Here is a 20,791-nt window from a genome sequence, read left to right on the forward strand (position 1 = left end):
ACTGTTAGGGAAATCAGTTTGTTTTGTTACGCCTTTCTGGATTTTTTTTATATTTTTTTATATCGGCCGATATCGGAATATCGGATTTTTAAATCACCAAATGTTTGTATAGGTATCGGCCTTAAAAATCCTTTATCGGTCGGGCTGTACTAGGTTATCGAGAAGTCGGAGCAAATTTACAAATTAGCCGTTTCATCAATAAAATACGCACATTTTCAGCAACTACACTGCCCATTTCTCGTCACATTTTAATTCAGATGCTGATGCAGTGTGCGAATTACGGAAGGGGGGGGTTTGATTAAGGCTCGGAACCCCCCAAAAGAGGTAAAAACCACAGGTCGGGGGGGGGTCGATACATTTATATATCGTCCTAACTGTAATAGTAAATATTACAATATATTTACCATGTTCATTCAGTAACAGGTTGGCGATACACAGAAATGTTGACTTTATGGCAGGAAATATCACACACAGTATTACACACTGACTGCCATCTAGTCAAAATTCACTCAATAAACACAGCGCGAGTGACAAGTGCCCAATACAACTCAAGAAACAGAGCGAGTGACCAGGCAGTGTGCTGGTTCAATCACCTCAGTGTAGCTACGTAGCAGTACGTTCCACGTCGTGAGAAACTTCAAGAAAGGCAAGTTAGCTATCTAATACCAGAGCTGCGAACTCTGGTATTAGTATCACGGTATCAAATCTCACTACCAAATCTCACGCCAAGGTTTTTGGAAAAGTTGGCAGCCCTGTAATACCCCCAAAAAATCTGTCACGAATGCATTTGTAATGGCAATTAGCTGTAGAATATTCACAAGAATGTTAATGATAGAAACATGGTTAACCACCCACCAACTTAAAAGATAGCTATCGCTCTGTATCAAGCAAGATATCTTAATTTATCTGTCTCATTGTTTGTCAGAATCTGGAAAGATTTCCAACTACCGTATTTTGTGATGAACAGTCAGATATGTTCCTCTGGTAGTTTTGTAAAGATCAACTTTTCTATTTCAGAAAGAAATGACTACAATAGTGTTTGTAGTTTTAGTAGTGCGTTTGTGTGTGGCAGTGTCGTGCTGTTTACTTGGTTGGGGCGGCGGCAGGGGTGAACTTCGTTCCGGGGGGGGAGGCAGGGGGGCACTGAGTTGACCCCCCCGATTGTCGTTGTATAATTCGCACACTGTTTACATGTACATTTTAGCTGAAATATGAATTGTAAAAACAGCAATGGCGGTCAAAGGATTCTGTTTGTCCTGTTTATCACGGCGCCCCCGCCCCTGACGCAAGCAATATTCTTAATACTGACCAATCACAGCCAAGGGGGTATCCGTAACTATCCGAAATTACGACGGATAGTTAGAAAATTCAGGAAGTGCACGTCGAGCTCTCCGGGGCTCTCCGAGGGCTCCCCCGTAGAGGAGGGCGTTCCCATATGTCCGTTTTTTGGAAAACGGAGAAGCATATATCGGCCTTAACCCTTGTGCTGCCTTCGGGTCACATGGCCCAAAGGTTCATAACGAACAATCATTGTGTTTACCCAATTTTACCCAAGACAAAAACAAATACAAATAATTTTCGCAATGTTGGGGGTCTGAGTCAGCCCAACGGTTAAAAGAAAATGCTTCACTTTGTTTTTGTATGCGGTAAAGTTGTCGCAATACGACGGTGGGTCACAATGACTGATGGGTCGAATGACCCGAAGATAACACAAGGGTTAAGGGTCAAGATTTGGTCTGATTGGTTGTTCTTGCATATAAAAGGAATTGCGAAGCATTGTTCTGTGGATTCTTGATCTCCTGAAACCTTCTCCTCAGCTCTGGCTTGTTTTTGTACTCATCTTCCTTCCTCATATCTTGCTTTCTATCTCTGGTTTGCAATAATCATGGTAGCGTAGGTAAGAGTTAACCTTCATTTCGTAACATGTTTGCCTTGTAATTGATTTCATTAATTTACAATGTTATTAAATGTTTATTTCATTTTACCTTACTTTGACCATTCTTGCTCTGATTTAAGAGTCAAATAACAAATAATATTGGTATTGGCATTATTTGGTTCATGTTATTACATCGTTCAGTTTCCGATCTTCCTTGAAACCATAGGGGAATTTGTTTTCGTTGTTTGGACAATATTTAACCCCCTACAGTGTAACACCTGAACCACCTGTCTTTTAGCAAATCTGTGTGCAAAGTCTTCAACCACGCTCTTTACACGTAAACTGCGCGCACGTTTATTCTCTATGCTAAGGATGGCCAGATCTGACAGCCTCTCTTGTGACATGGAGCTTCTGAGATGTTTTGATCAGTTTTAGCTTGGAAAATGACCTTGACGGCCCAACAATAACACCATTCCGCGTAGCAGGATCCAAGCTACGCTACAGTAAGCTACATATTTGCTGCGGACTCGCCGGTCTGTGTGACCAACTGACCAATTTTGTCACGTCACTTACCTTGCTAACAAAGAAAGCACAATTAAATATAGTTTTCTTTATTTTTATATCAACTCTGGAAACACAGACAACACAATAAGACCATAGTGTGCATCGCATGTAATTCAAATTTGATTTTTTTTAAAGGCCCCCCGTCCCTGCGAGGCCCCCCCGCAGTGCGGAGGTAATCTCTACGGGCCTGTGTGGACTATCTATACTAAGGGTACATGAACTAGCAGTACTAAGTGGACGTCGTCAAACTAATATGTTTGAGTGCAGCCGAGGCAAGCCCGTCAGCACAGCTCTATCAGCTAAGATAACTAATCTAATAAACAGTTAATAAACACAAGTACATCTTATTGAACATAATTTATTTTCATCACCAATTATCATAGTAGAACAGCTTTCTCAAGCAGTTTGTGATGCATTTTGGAAACAGGAGATGAGACCCTGGTCTAATGCGCCACCTGGCTTGAGAAACCCGTTCTCAATTAGCTACTTTTAGTCATTATTTGGGTAGCACACATTCTGAATGCCTTCGGCGGAATTCAAATGAGCCATTTTAATCTAGATTAATCTAGATTAACGCCAAAATTACAGTGAGATTAATCTAGATTAAATGTGAATGTGAGGCGGGAGTGCGTGTCAAAAGACCGAAATGAGTGACTGTCACGCTCAATGCTTGACACTTGAGAGCGCTGCATCCATTTGCTATTCAACTCGCTCCACAGGCTGCGGTCGTATTGTAGCCTAGTAGTATGGCCGATAGGCGATAGCCTTTGTTCGTGAAAATCTTGATATGGATTTTGGGACAGTGACATGGCTGGTTAGCTAGCAAATCTTATTGTAACATACTGTAAAATTATATTGACTGTTTGTCAACCGTACACAATGTTATTGCCTCTGATTCTTGCTAGCATAATGTTAGCTTTCGGGCTAATAGCTCAGCCAAGGGACAGCCGGTGTTGGTTCTATGAGCTGAGCGGACTATAAAATATCAGAGTTGGCTAACGTTAAAACACGTTAGATTTCTTTTGCAAAACGCCTGAAAACTTACATGTTAATGTTAATGTTTGTAAAAAAAAAAATGTTGGCAAGTGACCATGGTATAAGCGGGATAATGCCCGACGAGGTGTCCAATATCACCTGATAATGGACGATGCGGAGGCGTGAACCGTCCGACGCGCAGCGGAGGCCTTACATATGGCCTGTTTTTAGGTTGCTTTTCAGGACTTCTTCATTTAAGGAAGTGTTCTTTCCTCTGCAAACCAAAACACATTTGCTGGTCTTAGTCAAGGCAAATCCAATGTGTGTGTGTGTGTTATACTATATGCTATATATGCTATGCAATGTATGTGCTAGCCTGGCTCTGCCCTCTTACGTAGGCTACTTGCGCTCAATTTTATTTTTGCTTCTGTACATAGGTCTGGCCCATAGAGTTAATATAACTAGAGGATGCAACTTTTGTCTTCCAAGATGGCGTCCCCATTCATTTCTATGAAAAGTGCTCAGTGGCGCAGTGAGGCAAGCGAGAGCACGAAACTGGACCGCACCATCTTTCCACTTCCGACTCTTCCGGTCTAGCTTTAAACAGTGGCTCTTTTTTTCCCTAGCTCCGAGACCTCGTGCACGCTTGCAACTAGCTGTACACGTCATACTTTGCGACAACCAGTCGCGAGCATAGATTTATATGGTTGCGAGCGTGTGAGCTAAGCATTGCAGTGGCAGAATGGGGTACAACTGCGATAAGAATCAGAGACATGATGCAAACTTTACGGAAATGTATGCCGTCACTGTATAGTATTCCTTTCACTTGTTTTTTTAGAAATAGGCTATAGGGCTAAATATAGGGCTATTCTAGATGGAACTCATCACATATGTTGCTTTTTTTCTTTGTGATATGAGTATGATTTCCAACGCATTGTATCAGATTAAATAAACTGTTAACATGAACACTTAGCTCCGTCGTTGTTCTCGCTAGGCAAAGAAAGCTTAATAGTTATTTTTGTAACAGAAATCTTCCACAATGCATACTGTCAACTTTATATTCAAACGAAATGCCACAAAATTCACACTGCCTTCAATTTAACATCAGTGTAGAAATGTAGCCTGTGTTTTATATGTTCAACCTACAAAACCAAACGCCTATTAATAGTTATAACGTGGTCTAACAAGACTTGGTAATAATGTAATAAATTGAGAAGTGTTTCTAAAATATAGTCTACTTTATTGAACATGTGCCTTTGAAAGGGCATATTAACAGAACTATATACAAGACGTTTCCATCAGATATAAGTGGGGGTGAAACATACTGACTGAGGACCTTCATTGTCCCACAAAAGCAGTCTGGCTTGATACGATCAAAAAAAGAATAATGAGTGTGTTTAACAAAAGCTTCTGAAGGCAAGACTAATATTATTTAAATATATATAATTTCCTATTGTGGTTATCAGTTAAAGTATTAATCTTCGTCTTTGCTCCAGATAGACATGTCAACAATATATGCTCACGCTTAACATAATATAATATTTGCCATCATGTCATGAACGTTTTTACGAAAAATCAAATCTGTTTTAAAATAACGGGAATAAACTATATTAACAACATGTCATGTATGTGTGACAACCATTTGCTAAACTTGCTACAACAGGGCAGGCAACTCAAGCCATTTCTTTCAGCTCCAGGTAAATCGGCTATCGGCCAATGTGAATTTTTGTGCTCGTGCCCTGTGAGTATCTGCGAGCACATTTGCAGGCAACTTTTATTGACGTAAGCAAATACATGGGGTGCTAGTTTACCCATTTCGGATTGGTTTCAAACTTAGCAAAAATCAGGAAAAAATATTCTATGAAAAAGCTAGTAGTATGAGCCAGGTTCGAGAATCGAACAAAAATAATTGGGGGAGATAGTTTTGTAAATGTTGACTGGAGTTAATAGAATAAAAACGACCGGAAGAGCCGGAAGTCTAACAAGAAATGCAATACCACCTACATCCACCGGGGCCGTTGCTTCAAACGAGGGGGGGAGGCTTGGTCTGGCCATGAGGTACGTAAGTCAGATTTTCAGGTTGATTTTCTATGGCGTGAAATTAGTGCCAGGAGAGCGAGCTCTGTAAAAACGATTTGTAACTTGCAAAAAAGATTCGTCTCTGTAGAAAATGATTCGTGTACTTGCAAAAAAAAGTTTTGTGTCTCCGTAGAAGAAGGCAAGATTTGTGTACTTGCAAAAAAGATTTGTAACTTGCAAAAAAGATTTGTGTACTTGTAAAAAAAAAAGTTTTGTGTCTCCGTAGAAGAAAAAGATTTGTGTACTTGTAAAAAAAAAGTTTTGTGTCTCCGTAGAAGAAGGCGGGAACACTGCTCCCAAAACCATCTAAGTCAATCAAATATAGCCATTTCTGTGTCTAGTATCATTGGACATTTTCGTCTGTCTATCACACAAAGAACGTCAGCGAATAAGAAAAAAACTAGAATGCTGATGATTTCAATGGCTAGTCATTTGGTAAGTAGTTCAAAATATCCATGGGCATGTACCTTTTAATGCAACATTTAAAGATTATTCGGTTAGCACACTCTCAACAGTATAAATTAATGGATAAGAGTCGTAGTAAGTTGAATAGTTTTTTAATTTAAATATGTATACGGATATTTAATTAGACGACCAGTCATTAAACCTAGCATTAGTTGGACAATGTGCAGCTAAATGGCAGGGAACTGCCGCAAAATCACTCAATATAGTTAGTGGTTTTCATTGGGTGTGCTCAAGCCTTCGGCGAGAGCACAACCATTGTTCTCTCACATATATATTTATTATTATTTATTTTCGCCCCCCTAAGGATCAGTCAATATTTGGACTACATACACAACGGCGGTGTCAAAAGGTTCGTCTTGGTAGCGATTGCGTTGGTTGTATTTTTATTTACGTTCCGTTGCATGGTTTAAGTAGAAATTGCGTTTTTGTGGTGAAAAGTGAAGCTAATGGTGGCTAATTTGCTAGCCACAGTCACTGACGTTACTAACGTCACTACGTCACTAACGTCACGAAAACACGCGTGACTACCTGTAGCAGAACATTCGTTTCACATCTGTTAACTTGGGGGATAGCTAGGCTAACTATAGCTTTACTGCAAGGCAGCTGCAGGAACGCCACAAGCAAAGAGGCCAGGGTGATAACTATTTACTAATTTTACTTTGTGATGTGAAACACAATTATGAAATGTAATGTACAATATTAGCTGATATTATTAAGGAAGTAGGCCCACATCTACTTTTGGAAACGGTAGTCTACTATTTCACTGAAGTATTAGCATCATGAAATTAGCCTGTGTTGCCCGGGAAACACATACTATAGTGGTCTATGATGTATCTGTTTTCAATCGTTAAAATAAACATTCCTCACATACATTTTCGTTGTATGATTTATTCTGACATTAGTAAACGATTTGTTGGTGAAATTACCATTACCTGTGGTTTCAAACCAGTGTAGCTCACTGCAACGCTGTAGCCTACCCGAGACACTAGTGTGAGTAGCTAACAAAAACTCCTCAGCTGTTCAAGTCAAACGGCGACAGAACATGTTCGGCACTCCCCTTACTCAAAAGTCTTTCAATAGTTGAAACAATCTGACTACTAACCTGAACTTCATTGCCACAGCCTAAACTTTGTCAATCTGTTCATGAAAATAATTAATTTCAGCCTAAACCGTACAACGGAACGTTAAATCGAATTCAACCAACGCAATCGCTACCAAGACTAACACAGCAGTAGTCTAGTACTGTACTGTAGTAGTAGAATTTACCGGGGCAGCTTCTCCACACAGGGCTATATCGCATTTTGCGTTGTTACTGACAATGATCGCTACCAGTGAGCTTTTTATGAATGAGCGATTTTCCACTAAATAAATGTCAAGCTTATTTACGTTTTTGGGGGCATATTTTCAGTTAGCAGATGGTACTGTTTGAATCGCGATTCTATCTTCTGCCGGTAAAGTCGTAGAATAATCTTCAAAGGGGGTTCTTTATTAATGAATGAATGCAATATGAGTAGGCTAAATGCCTGAAAATATCACGAGAAGGGACAACTTAAAAGGACGTTTAAGTCATAGAGACTAGGTACATTTTTACACCGGTCTGCCAAATGTATTCGTTTTGATTCAGCCTGTCAGCTGCCTCTTGCAGGGGAAATGAGAAGACATCATATTTCATTCTACACTTCACTCGTATTTTGAGTTGTAAATGAGCATCAAAAAAAGATGCTTTTAAATCTATGTAATCTTTATAAATAATAAGTAGGCCCGATTTACATTTAGTCATTTAGCAGACGCTCTTATCCAGAGCGACTTACAGTAAGTACAGGGACATTCCCCCGAGGCAAGTAGGGTGAAGTGCCTTGCCCAAGGACACAACGTCAGTTGGCATGACCGGGAATCGAACTGGCAACCTTCGGATTACTAGCCCGATTCCCTCACCGCTCAGCCACCTGACTCTCTACCGATGCATTTTTATATAAAATATACAGACCCCTGTGCAACCGACGCAAGCAAGCACACCCTACAATTTCCCCAGAAATTGTATCCTCTCTAGTTCGAAATGAAAGCTGGCAGTAAATAATACACTGGAGTGAAAGATCCATATCTTTTTAATTTTTTGCGCTTAACTTTCCCAGCCAACATTTGAGATCTATCCAGTGTGTCCAGCTCATGTTTAGTTTAGCATGGCGAATACACCAACATTGCAGCCGGTAAGCATCATCATCAAAAAAGCATGTTGAACCATTCCAAATGTTAGTCACTTTCATTGTACTCATCTGCACATGATTACACTAAAAGGTGCTAAGAGGAAAATGACTAAATAGGTGCAAGTCCATTGTGACTTCTGATTTAAACAAATGTATATTCAAAATCATTATAGATTCAATACCAACAAAATATATTACCAACATTTTTAAATGACTTACTGACACACAACAACCTTATTTGACCTCAGGGCTGATGGCCACAGCCACGACCAAGCGGGGAAACATCAATCTGGCTGTTGCTCTTTTGGTGGATAGCAAATATCCATTAATTTATACTGTTAAGAGTGTGCTAACCGAATAATCTTTAAATGTTGCATTAAAGATACATGCCCATAGATATTTTGAACTACTTACCAAATGACTCGCCATTGAAATCATCAGCATTCTAGTTTTGTTCTTATTCGTTGACGTTCTTTGTGTGATAGACAGACGAAAATGTCCAATGATACTAGACACAGAAATGGCTATATTTGATTGGCTTAGATGGTTTTGGGAGCAGTGTTCCCGCCTTCTTCTACGGAGACACAAATCTTTTTTGCAAATTACAAATCTTTTTTGCAAGTACACAAATCTTGCCTTCTTCTACGGAGACACACAACTTTTTTTTGCAAGTGCACAAATCATTTTCTACAGCGACACAAATCTTTTTTGCAAGTTACAAATCGTTTTTACAGAGCTCGCACTCCTGGCACGAATTTCACGCCATAATTTTCTACCGGCGAATCAGTTAACAGAGGGAGTGGCTGAGAACGATGACGTGCGCTAGTTTGTGTTGTAGTTCCGTAATGGCGGCGGAGAAAGATTCGAGCAAAGCCATTCGGTCCGTTGTGGCAACGCTGCCGAATATCCAACAGCTAAAGCCGGAGCAAGAACAAGTTTTGCTGAGTTTTGTTGGTGGCCATGATTTTGTGGCCCTCCTCCCCACGGGGTTCGGGAACAGTTTGATTTTCCAGCTACGGCAGCTAGCTCTGTCACAGTAGTGGTGAAGGAATTGGCTAAGGCGAACGCTAGCGATTGGTTATGGCAGATCAGAGTGGCTCTGGGCAGATCCAATAGTTTTAAACTTCAACAGAGTACCCGCCTACAAGGAAGTCAACGCTTGTCAATGGAGCGAGGCCAGACTGTACAAATCAGAATCAGAATCAGAATCAGAAAGGGATTTATTCGCCATGAAAGTTTGCACAGACAAGGAATTTGCTTTGGCAGGAAGGTGCATACAATAAACATATACCTAAAATTTAAATATGTGGACTAACTATACTAAGGGTACATAAACTAGCAGTACTAAGTGGGATAAATATAAGTTGCCGTAAATTACAATATAAAAATACAAAAATACAAATATTACAAAAAATACAAATGTACAAGATACCATGTTGTGGTGCAGTGCAAAAGCAGTGTGTTTTAAGCAATAAGTCATTTGAGTCAGTGTGGTCCCTTGGCCTTGTTGAAGAGGCCAACAGCGGAAGGGAAGAAACTGTTTTTGTGGCGTGAGGTATTGGTCCTGATAGACCGCAGCCTTCTGCCGGAGGGGAGTGACTGAAACAGGGAGTGTCCAGGGTGGGAGGAGTCGGCCACAATCTTCCTCGCTCGCCTCAGGGTCCTCGAGGTGTGCAGGTCCTCGAGGGTAGGCAGATTGCAGCCAATCACCTTCTCAGCAGTACGGATGATACGCTGCAGTCTGCTCTTGTCCTTGGCAGTGGCAGCAGCGTACCAGACGGTGATGGAGGAGGTGAGGATGGACTCAATGATGGCTGAGTAGAAGTGCACCATCATTGTCTTTGGCAGGTTGAACTTCTTCAGCTGCCGAAGGAAGTACATCCTCTGTTGTGCTTTCTTGATGAGGGAGCTGATGTTCAGTTCCCACTTGAGGTCCTGGGAGAGGATAGTGCCCAGGAAGCGGAAGGACTCCACAGTGTTGACTGGGGAGTCACACAGGGTGATGGGGGTGAGTGGGGCTGTGTTCCTCCTGAAGTCCACAACCATCTCCACTGTCTTAAGAGCATTGAGCTCTAAGTTGTTCTGGCTGCACCAGGTCACCAGGTTGGCCGCTTCCCACCTATAATCAGACTCGTCTCCACCAGAGATGAGCCCAATAAGGGTGGTGTCGTCCGCAAACTTCAGGAGTTTGACGGACGGATGACTGGAGGTGCAACTGTTGGTGTACAGGGAGAAGAGCAGAGGAGAAAGGACGCAGCCCTGAGGTGATCCGGTGCTGATGGACCGGGAGTCAGAGACTTGTGTTCCCAGCTTAACGCACTGCTTCCTGTCAGACAGGAAGTCTGTGATCCACCTGCAGGTGGAATCAGGCACGTTCAGCTGGGAGAGCTTGTCCTGAAGCAGGGCGGGGATGATGGTGTTGAAGGCAGAGCTGAAGTCCACAAACAGGATCCTGGCATAGGATGCTGGGGAGTCCAGGTGCTGTAGGGTGAAGTGGAGGGCCATGTTAACTGCATCGTCCACAGACCTGTTGGCTCTGTAGGCAAACTGCAGGGGGTCCAGTAGAGGGTCAGTGATGGATTTAAGGTGTGCCAGCACCAGGCGCTCGAAAGACTTCATTACCACAGAGGTCAGGGCGACGGGTCTGTAGTCATTATGTCCTGTTGGCCTTGGCTTTTTGGGCACAGGGATGATGGTGGAGCACTTGAGACAGGCTGGCACATGGCATGTCTCAAGGGAGGTGTTAAAGAAGTGGGAATTGGTGTTTTAGCCTCTCTGAGTACAGTCGTTTAGCCTCCCTCACCGCCTTGCTAAACCTGTTCTTTGACTCCTTGAAACTGTCTTTGTCCCCACTCCTAAACGCGGCCTCTTTCTCTGACCTCAACCTTCTGAGTTTAGCTGTAAACCAGGGTTTGTCGTTGTTGTAGCTTACCCTGGTGCGTGTTGGTATACAGCAGTCCTCACAGAAGCTGATGTATGATGTCACAGCCTCTGTGAGCTCATCCAGACTATTGGTAGCAGTCGTGAACATGTCCCAGTCAGTGCAGTCCAAGCACGCCCGCAGATCCTCCATAGCTTCACTGGTCCACTGTTTTGATGTCCTCACAGCAGGCTTACAGCGCTTTAGCTTCTGCCTGTATGCAGGAATCAGGTGGACCATGGCGTGGTCAGAGTGACCCAGTGCTGCTCGGGGGACCGCATGGTATGCTTTGCTGATTGTAGAGTAGCAGTGATCCAGGGTGTTTCCTTCTCTGGTAGGGCATTTGATGAATTGTCTATATTTTGGGAGTTCTTGAGTGAGATTGCCTTTGTTAAAGTCGCCTAGCACAATAACCAAGGAATCCGGATTTTCATGCTCCACACTCAGTATCTGGCTGGCGAGCACACGTTGAGCCTCGTTAACGCTAGCCTGCGGAGGCATGTAGACGCCAACCAGAATGAATGATGCAAACTCTCGTGGCGAGTAAAAAGATCTACAGTTAATAAAAAATGATTCCAGATCAAATGCAATGTACGAGAATCTGGTTAGGACCAGGCTACATACACTACCGTTCAAAAGTTTGGGGTCACTTAAAAATGTCCTTATTTTTCAAAGAAAAGCACTGTTTTTTTCATTGAAGATAACGTTAAATTAATCAGAAATACACTATACATTGTTAATGTGGTAAATGACTGTTCTAGGTGGAAACGTCTGGTTTTTAATGAAATATCTACATAGGTGTATAGAGGCCCATTTCCAGCAACTATTACTGTATGTGTTCGAATGGTACATTGTGTTTGCTAATTGCCTTAGAAGACTAATGGATTATTAGAAGGATTAGAACATGAATGCCAAAGGTCTGCAATGTTGTAATTGCTGCAAATGGAGCATTATTTTACGAAAGCAAAGTTTGAAGAACAAAATTTATATTTCAAATAAAAATAATTATTTCTAATAATAATAATTAACCTTGTAAATGTCTTGACTATATTTTATATTCATTTTGAAAGTTATTTGATAAATAAGTGTGAGTTTTCATGGAAAACATAAAGTTGTCTGGGTGACCCCAAACTTTTGAATGGTAGTGTATGTGCACAACCAAGTCTCATTGTTTAACTGAAGTCAAGAATGTGTAAGACAACAGGTGATAAACAGTTTGGGTACGTCAAACAAATATAACCACATTTATTTTGAAAGTATAAAATATCACACTGTAAAGGCCACTTTTCAGGGTAAAATAACCTTTTTTGAAATATTTACATAAATACGTTCTCTCTCTGCTGGTCAAACACCATCTAGATCTGTGGCAACTGAAACAAGTCTTGTCCTAATTCTACCACAGAAAGTAGTTGGCAGGAATCAAATAATTTACTTGATACAGGAAATGGCAGGAGTTTTGAGAATTGGTGATGTCTACACACTAAGTTTATGTATTCTCGATGTTTCTATGTCTTTATAAAACCAGCTTACAGGCACAGTTTGACTTGAACCCAACGAAATCTGCAGTTCACATTCTTTACAATGGCAGTAGTTGGTCGAACGTAGCATCCCAGAGGAAAGAGCATCCTCTGTACAAGTAGAATAACTCATCAAGACCCTGCCATTACAGCCTGTTTGGCTCACTGCATATCTTGTGAGATGCTCATGTTCGAACGCGTAGCACTCATGTTCCTACACACTAACCTTGACTGGGTGCTCGATTGAGGTAGAACCGTTGTACCAAAGACTTATTTATAAGTATACAAATGATTAACAGTCACACCAAAGACTTTGAGTGGATTCATGGAACTCATTCAACCCACAACTACATGGAGATCGCAGACACATCTGAATGTTTGATGCGATCCAAACAAACTTTGTTCTCACATTACTTTCCCATTGAAAAGTAATTCTTGTTTCACATGTATTAATGCTGTCAATGTCAATTCATTGAAATAATAATTCATCTGTGAAATCCCAAACAAACCATGGCCCTGTGGATATTTCAAGATGCAAATATCATCCTTCCCGCTCACTCTACATCTCACGCATACAATTCAAAAGTAGGTGCAACAAAACTGATCAACAAAGGGAGCTAAAAACAGATGTGATGTCAGATGAAGACATTCCTGTTCACAGACGATACTTCCATGTTGGAATGGTATCTGTTGTGTCCTTTGTGAAAGCTTTCCTAAAGGCTGGAATGGGCTGAGTACAGCTGACTGGCTCCAGGCTAGGGTGGGCAAGGCAAGGCTGGGCGCCGGGCCGGGCCCCCTGTATGGACTAGGACCAGCTGCTGCCAGTTCTGTCCTCCGCACCCTTGCGGCCAATGATGCTCTCTCTGGACTTGAGCAGTCTCTCCAGACAGGGAGCGTTGATCTTAGGCAATGGCAGCCGGCTGGGCACAGAGTCCATCTTAGCATGGCTGTCTGTGCTGGAAGACACGGCACTGTCCTGCGTTAGCGCTCTGGAAAACTGCAGGTGCCTCAACCCCCCCCCATGCTCTGCTTTGGGGGAGCAGATGGGGGAGGTGTGCAGCCATTTCAGGTTACTGACGGAGTAGGTTCCTGGAGGGGTGAGGTCTGTGACGGGGCTGGCCACTGCACTGGGCAGAGATGTGGTGGAGGACGACAGCTGGGGTAAAATAAAGATCGTATTAATGATGCATACACTGATATGGTCCAATTTGGAACCATGGTGCTAGCAGGACATAACATACACGTATCATTCTAAATTCTGTATTTTAGCATATTTGCACAAATCAAGTAAGTGTATGTCAGACTCACAACCTGTATAGGCTACAGTAGTACCCATATTGACATTAACCTCAATGTATAAGGCAGATGATCTGACTTCCCTTAGAAGTCAATTGATCTCTTCCCATCCACATTGGGTATAAAATTGCGTATAAAATTATAATTTCCTTCTCCATCTTTGTTCAGTGAGACAATCGCAATAACTTCCAACTCTAAAAATAGATTTTTATCCCCCCCCCCCCTGTCAACATACTCTACACAGACCACCACAAATAGCTTCCCTCCAACATCAACTCACCTTGTCTTTCTTGGCAGGGGTGGTTTCCTCTGCCTGGATGAAAGTGTGTTGGTCTCTGGGTTGTACATTGGGGAACCAGTTCTTCAGCATTTCCTCCATTTTAAGAATAATGTTCATGTATCGCTCCCTGTGTGAAGAAAACAGGATTTATAATCTTCGGTCATCAGAGCCTCAACTGTAATTGTAAAACACACAGCACACAGTTCATACACACGGTACTACACAGACGAGCACTCAGAGTGATGTGACCGTTTCAGGGTCTATTTCACACATATGACCTATGCCCACACGTGATGTGGTGCGCAACACTTCTCTTCACCACGAACAATACACATCTAAAAGGATGCAGTGGACTGCGTCACAACAAAAATAAATACCATAAGCAGAGGACGACAGTCCTCGTTAGTCTCATTAGACATAGGCACTGCGGTGCTTGTTAACCCCTGACTTCCAGACACATGGCTAGTAGGGATTATCCCAGGTCACATGACCAAGTGCCTACCTGCTGGGCCACCATTCGGAGTATGTTAAATTCCTGTGATAGATTGTCCACAACAGCGACTGAGTGAGTCTTTGTTCCCAGCTATCATTGTGTGGCCATAGGAGCTGCCAGCTGGCAAGACCGACCAGACAGAAAGGGAGGGAAGGGCTGCCACGCCCATTCTTTATCTATCACAATGGGCGCAGCTGGTTGGTAGAAACCTCATAATCTCTGCTAAATTCATTACCTCCATCTCAAACATATAATACTATAATACTTTTGCAACCGGCCTAAACTGTCGACAAAATACAGTGCTCTCACATAGCTAGTATTCTTGGCGTAAAACCGAATGGTAAAGCCGGTAAATCTGCAATAGGCCTACTGTTTATGAGGATGCGGAAGATTGCTTGCGATGTTTGCGTATATTTATTGCAATATTTGCGTTACAGTTACGTGCGGTAATTTTATGCTGTGCCTGGTGTGAATGGGGCAGTGACAAATCTTATTTCTGGAAGGCTCTACCGCGGTTGCACAGTAGTCAAAATCCATATTGTAGGCCAATTTCATACTGGTAAATTTCTATACCGTTCATACCGCCCACCCCTGCATCACAGCCTATTATCTTGTCTGGTTAGGAAAGATAATGAGTCAGAGACTAATAAGTGCTATTCCCAGAGGACAGTTCAATACATTCTTAACTAGTCTACCCAGAATACAGTGGTCTGCAGTAAATAAATAGGGGGTCAGATGACTGAGCGGTTAGGGAGTCGGGCTATTAATTAGAAGGTTGTTGGTTCGATTCCCGGATGTGCCAAAATGACGTTGTGTCCTTGGGCCATGCACTTCACCCTACTTGCCTCAGGGAGAATGTCCCTGTACTCACTGTAAGTCGCTCTGGATAAGAGCGTCTGCTAAATGACTAAATGTAAATACATCCTGTGTGAGTTGGGGCAGTAACCCCTCGCTGTGCCACCTGCTGTGAACCATATGTCTGAATCATGTCCATGTCTGCTTAAACCATGAGCACCTGGACCCAGCTTGGAGGAGAAGCACAGGGATGAGCAGACATACACTAGTGTCTTACCATGTCAGCTGGACCAAGCATACTTTATAGCCAATTAGGTTGAGTACCACACAAAAAATGTACAAACATAATTCCTCATGTTCTACCAACCAGGGGGAGATTTAGTAATCTGGTCCTAACCAGACTCTCGTACATTTCATTTGTACAGAGAGTCAGGCCTCGCTCCATTGACAAGCGTTGACTTCCTTATAGGCGGGTACTCTGTTGAAGTTTAAAACTATTGGATCTACTATCGGCTAGCGTTCGCCTTAGCCAATTTCTTCACCACTACTGTAAAAGAGCTAGCTGCCGTAGCTGGAAAATCAAACTGTTCCCGAACTCCGTGGGGAGGAGGGCCACAACATCATGGCCACCAACAAAACTCAACAAAACTTGTTCTTGCTCTGGCTTTAGCTTATGGATATTCGGCAGCGTTGCCACAACGGACTGAATGGCTTCGCTCGCATCTTTCTCTGCCGCCATTACGGAACTACAACACAAAGTCGCACGACAGCCACTACCTCTGTTCGCTGATTGGCCGGTAGAAAATTAACCGGAGACATCTGACTTACTTACCTCATGGCCAGACCTAGTACAGAAGCAAAATCAAAATTGAGCGGAAGTACGTAGGAGGGCAGAGCCAGGCTAGAGATTTAGCCTGTGGTCTCCAAAATGAGTAATGTGCACTAGGGACACCTACCCCATGCAGGGCTTCTGCAGGACACCCATGATCCTCTGGATCCTGTCCATTGCCACACTCTCCTGGAAACTGCTTAGTCCTGAAGAAACATGAGTGAGAGAAACATGAGCTCAAGCATGAGTCTTCCCTGCATTGTCTTGACAGCAGGGCTGGAGTCTGTAGAGCAGATGGGTTCCTGTGAAGTGTGTGGGGGAGCAGACTATGTCTCTGTGGCCAGGAAGTGAGGGGTCACACAAGGCCTTGGGTTTGACAGCAATCCCAGATGAAGCATTTTCAGACAAACTGAAATGTAGAGTCAGACCATTCTTAGCCTTAAACCAAGGGTCATGAGATATTAACACTTCTTTATGTCAGAATACAGAACCTCACTAGCATCATAATTATTTGTATAAATGCATAAAGGAAAAGCATTTTACAGATCTGGTTTGGTGTGGGTAATTCTGGAACTGATCTGAGAACCTGGGACATGTAGAACTACAGTGGTACTCTGTGTACCTTGCACACCCTAACATGAAATGGCTTCTATTATAACTGAAGTAGACACTGAACACAAAGGAAATTGTAGTAGTTACTTGATAGCATTACACCAAACAATAGATCTCTCAACATCTCCTTCGCACAACTGAAGAACACACATTTCTCAGAGAATGGCACATTGTTGCCACTGTTCAGCTACTTTCTTCACAGGAACATTTTATAGCATGGAGAAAAGTGAAAATGGTGTCATACACTTACGTTCTCTGTATCTCCCTGTGCGAAGTCCCTTCAAGATTGACGACAGTGGCTGAATGTAGCATTGTAATTCCCTACACTGAAAAAACAAAATCAAAAACAACTTTCAAAAGAATTCTCAAAATAACTCAATGAAACATAAACATTCTTTGTGTACACACATGAAATTTAAGTTTACCCCTAAGCAGTTCCCTTTTTTCGTATCTTTTACAGATATTTCTAGAAAACCTGACTAATTCTGGTGGGAGGGGTTTTACTGGAAATGTCACGCTTCTGGCTTCTTGTGAAAATAAGAAACCCAGAGTATGTTATGTTCTGGGTGAAAGGACACACTCTACATGCTTATACAGTCTTCCTCATGCCCCTGGACTAAGTAAATATCTAGCTGCTCCTTACCTTGTTGGTGAACAGCCAGTCCTCCTCCAACTGATTGGAAGTGAGCTGCCTGTCTTTACCACAGTGTTTTGTCACCATGGGGCTGTGAGGCCTCTTCTGTGGTGGCTGAGTCTTTCTGAACTTTGACTCCTCAGGGCACCCCGTATGGAACAGGGAACTTTCATGGCTGCCCAGTATCTCTGTGCAGCTGACAGCACTGAAGCCAGGGCTGGAGCCAGAGCCACTGCCCTCAGGATGGTAGCTGGGGGACAGAGGGGCTTGCTTCTGGGCTGTTCTTTTGGTACAGTCGGGTTCTGGCTCGCTCTCATTCTCTTCATCATCACTGGCCAGCCAGTCAATAGAATTGTCTGAATCTGAAGCAGACATCCTAGGCCGCAGTCTCTAACCAGCACTAACCATCACTGACCTGACAGAGGAAACAGCAGTTACTGCACTGTTCCATTTAACAGGACAGCAACACAAGGACAACAAGAAACACAACATATTTGTGGTATTTAAAAAAAGTTAGTTTAAACATTAACATTGCAACAAAGACAATCCATGAATTTTGTGGAGCAGGTGGTCTTATTGAGATCATCGTCACGCTGGGGTTAATGATAGCCTGATGTTGTCATACTCATAATTCTAGTCAGAATATGAGTCTGATACCACTCCGTTGGGCTGTGAGTATGGGGCGTGTTTCAACCGAACCCGGAAAAAAATGCCTCTTTGCTCAATTGGATAGACCTACAACCAATCAGAGCAACGTAGTATGTGACGAATCCCGTAGGAAAGACGGCAAAAACATATTTTCGATCGACAAATGCCTTGATCGCGTTTCTCTGTTCCTCTTTCAAAATTAATGAGCTGTCAATGTCTTCTAAAACAGACTCGATGGCAGAATGTACACATCTCAGCTCTCCAGCGGCAGCCATGTTTGTTGAAAACGAATTCAACCCAAGCGCTCTTTGGTGACGTGGTTGATTACATTCCTGTTGATCATCTGTCCGTCATTGTATAAAGCCCACCCTGACAATTTGATTGGTCCGAACAGTTCTTGTTCGGACATAGTTTTCCCCCAACCGAGCGACCCCAGACCCAACCAACATTTTTTGTGGGCGGGGCTAAGTTCGGCTGGCACCCAGGCTAGGTTAATGAGGGTTGACAATTGGAACTCAGATAGAAACCAGCCACAACACAGACTGACAGGTAGACATCATCTTTTCCCTCTGGACCAAATAGAAGGCACACTACCTTTCTACCTTTCAAGGTATTACTCACAGCCTGTTTCCTACTTTGGTGGCAAAAAACACTCTATTGGGGTATTCAAAGTCCCAGAGGGTCTGCTAGTATGTTTGTTACCTCAGCCATTCTCTGTTTTGGGCAAGAACCATGGTTACGTTACTACACTACTTGCAGAAGTCCAGGAAAAATTATGCAGTTATAAAATTAAGCTAATACTTGAACAGAAATTGATAACAGGGATCGATTCCAAGAAGACGACCACACATGGCTCAAAGATCCAGAGAGGGGGCTGAAAGCATGTAAAGCTACAGTTCCACCTATTACACCCTCCACAGTAATTATACACTAAACAGTTAGAATAAATGAAACAATAGAACATACATTACTGTCTGATCTTTCAATAACAATGACTGCCATTTTTCATTAAATATGTGTCTTTGTTTGAGTAGAATGAACAGGAAGGAGTGTATTGTTTCATGGATCTTTGTCTCACAAGGAAACAGGCAGTTGCTTTTACTGTAAAGGGATAGGGTATAGGGGCCTTCTTTACTGATCTGACTTTTAGATACAGTACCACAAAACAGAAATGTAATGTATAAGACGCATGTAGTTCATTACAACAAATGGCAAAAGGTTTTCAAACGTGATACTACAACCAATACCAATGACCCAGCACAGTGTGGATTAAATTTGTCCATGTTTAGTGTAGTGTGTTTATAGCAATGTTGTGATTTGCAGTTGATTATATAATTCAGGTCGGATAAGAGGTAATAGACAAAGGACATTCAGAGGACACTAAAACTGTCCACTGGAAAAGGTTGTTCAGTTATATAGGAAATAGTAGGCTATTAAAGCTTTGGGCAACTTAATATTTGTATATTTACCAAACAGCATTAAAACACTAAGCTCCACTATTACTCAGCTCAAGTTCACAAGAATGACATGATATCTAAACCTCATCCATTGCTTTAACATAGGCATTTGCCGTTGCGTAAAAACAAAATTGTTCTCATTATTTAGACTTCGAAATACAACTATGATGGCTGAAGCAGGACCATACCAACAGTTGCACATCATAAAAGCAAACTGAGGATATAGTTAACCTCCCCCGTTTGAACCGAATTTTTATACCTTATGACAAATGCGACTGATATTGAATCATTTGCCACTACCTGTGTGGGTGGGGCCCATTGGTAATAAAATATATCCCCCTATCGCCACAACAAATAAAGAAAAAATAATTAAAATACTTCGAATCATGTCCCTCAAAATGTAGGAACTATAGAATCAGAACAATTGGTCAAAGGGTCTGCACAAAAAGCGCACATCGGATTAGTGTCCAAGGCCAGATTTAGGCTAAAAGAATATGCGCGTTCACATTTTTAAATACAGCTATCTATAATATAAAATTACAGATTGATTTGTGAACAAGCAAGCGTTTCACAATTGTTTCAAAATTGTGATGCTTTAATTACGAATTCAACCACTTCTGGAAAACGTAGACTACACATTCAAAGATAAGTTAACATACCTCACAGGGATGCAGCAAATCGTACTCTCTTTTGTTCAGCGGTAAATCCAGGACACTTCCGATCGCAGTTGATTTTGAGTAGTGCGGTGTGTTTTGAATGTACACTGCAATTGAGCGCCCCGTGTTGCTTCTTCCAAAGCAACGTGTCCGAGTGGGCGGGTTCAAAATCACCAGCTTTCCGATTTGTGCTTCTAAACTCCAATCGGACAAATAGAGTGTACGTGTGGAGAGAGCCACGACTGATAGGCGAGACACTCTTACATATTCAAATGAAATGCAAATTACACGTGAACATGCGGATCGGTTTCATTTTAACAGCTGGGTAAAAAGTCAGTTTAGGACTGTTTACTTCACACATTTTTCAAATAATCTAAAGTCTGAAGAGTATGTCTGTGTGTTCTTTCTGTATTGAACAAGAAAATGCTAAATCTATTAGATTATTGAATTACTTAAATGACCAGATGTTGTGTTGTGCCTTGAGACTTCGA

At 42.2% G+C, this 20,791-nt stretch overlaps 1 protein-coding gene across 2 annotated transcripts; it reads right to left on the bottom strand.

Annotated features, from left to right (window-relative positions):
- Positions 1–12,308: 12,308 nt before the first annotated feature.
- LOC136942576 (circadian-associated transcriptional repressor) lies at positions 12,309–20,402 on the bottom strand. Of its 2 annotated transcripts, XM_067235551.1 has the most exons (7): positions 20,304–20,402; positions 19,159–19,288; positions 17,549–17,954; positions 17,156–17,231; positions 16,421–16,499; positions 14,177–14,303; positions 12,309–13,756 (listed from the first exon to the last, which is right to left on the bottom strand). In XM_067235551.1, exons 3-7 carry the CDS (start codon positions 17,912–17,914, stop codon positions 13,406–13,408), a joined length of 999 nt encoding a protein of 332 aa, XP_067091652.1. In that variant the 5' UTR covers positions 17,915–17,954; positions 19,159–19,288; positions 20,304–20,402; the 3' UTR covers positions 12,309–13,405. The 2 variants fall into 2 exon arrangements, with proteins under 2 accessions (XP_067091652.1, XP_067091651.1); XM_067235550.1 differs by lacking the exon at positions 19,159–19,288.
- Positions 20,403–20,791: the final 389 nt, after the last annotated feature.

This window comes from Osmerus mordax, chromosome 4 (genome assembly GCF_038355195.1).
Source record: "Osmerus mordax isolate fOsmMor3 chromosome 4, fOsmMor3.pri, whole genome shotgun sequence".
In the NCBI taxonomy this organism is placed as follows: domain Eukaryota; kingdom Metazoa; phylum Chordata; class Actinopteri; order Osmeriformes; family Osmeridae; genus Osmerus; species Osmerus mordax.

Excerpts from the sequence above, each read along its gene's own strand:
- LOC136942576 (XM_067235550.1), bottom strand. The coding sequence starts at position 17,914 with ATGTCTGCTTCAGATTCAGACAATTCTATTGACTGGCTGGCCAGTGAT. Across the intron at positions 17,232-17,548 it reads ACTGGCTGTTCACCAACAAG|TGTAGGGAATTACAATGCTA; the intron begins GTAAGGAGCAGC and ends TTGTTTTTTCAG. Across the intron at positions 16,500-17,155 it reads CACAGGGAGATACAGAGAAC|GACTAAGCAGTTTCCAGGAG; the intron begins GTAAGTGTATGA and ends ATGTTTCTTCAG.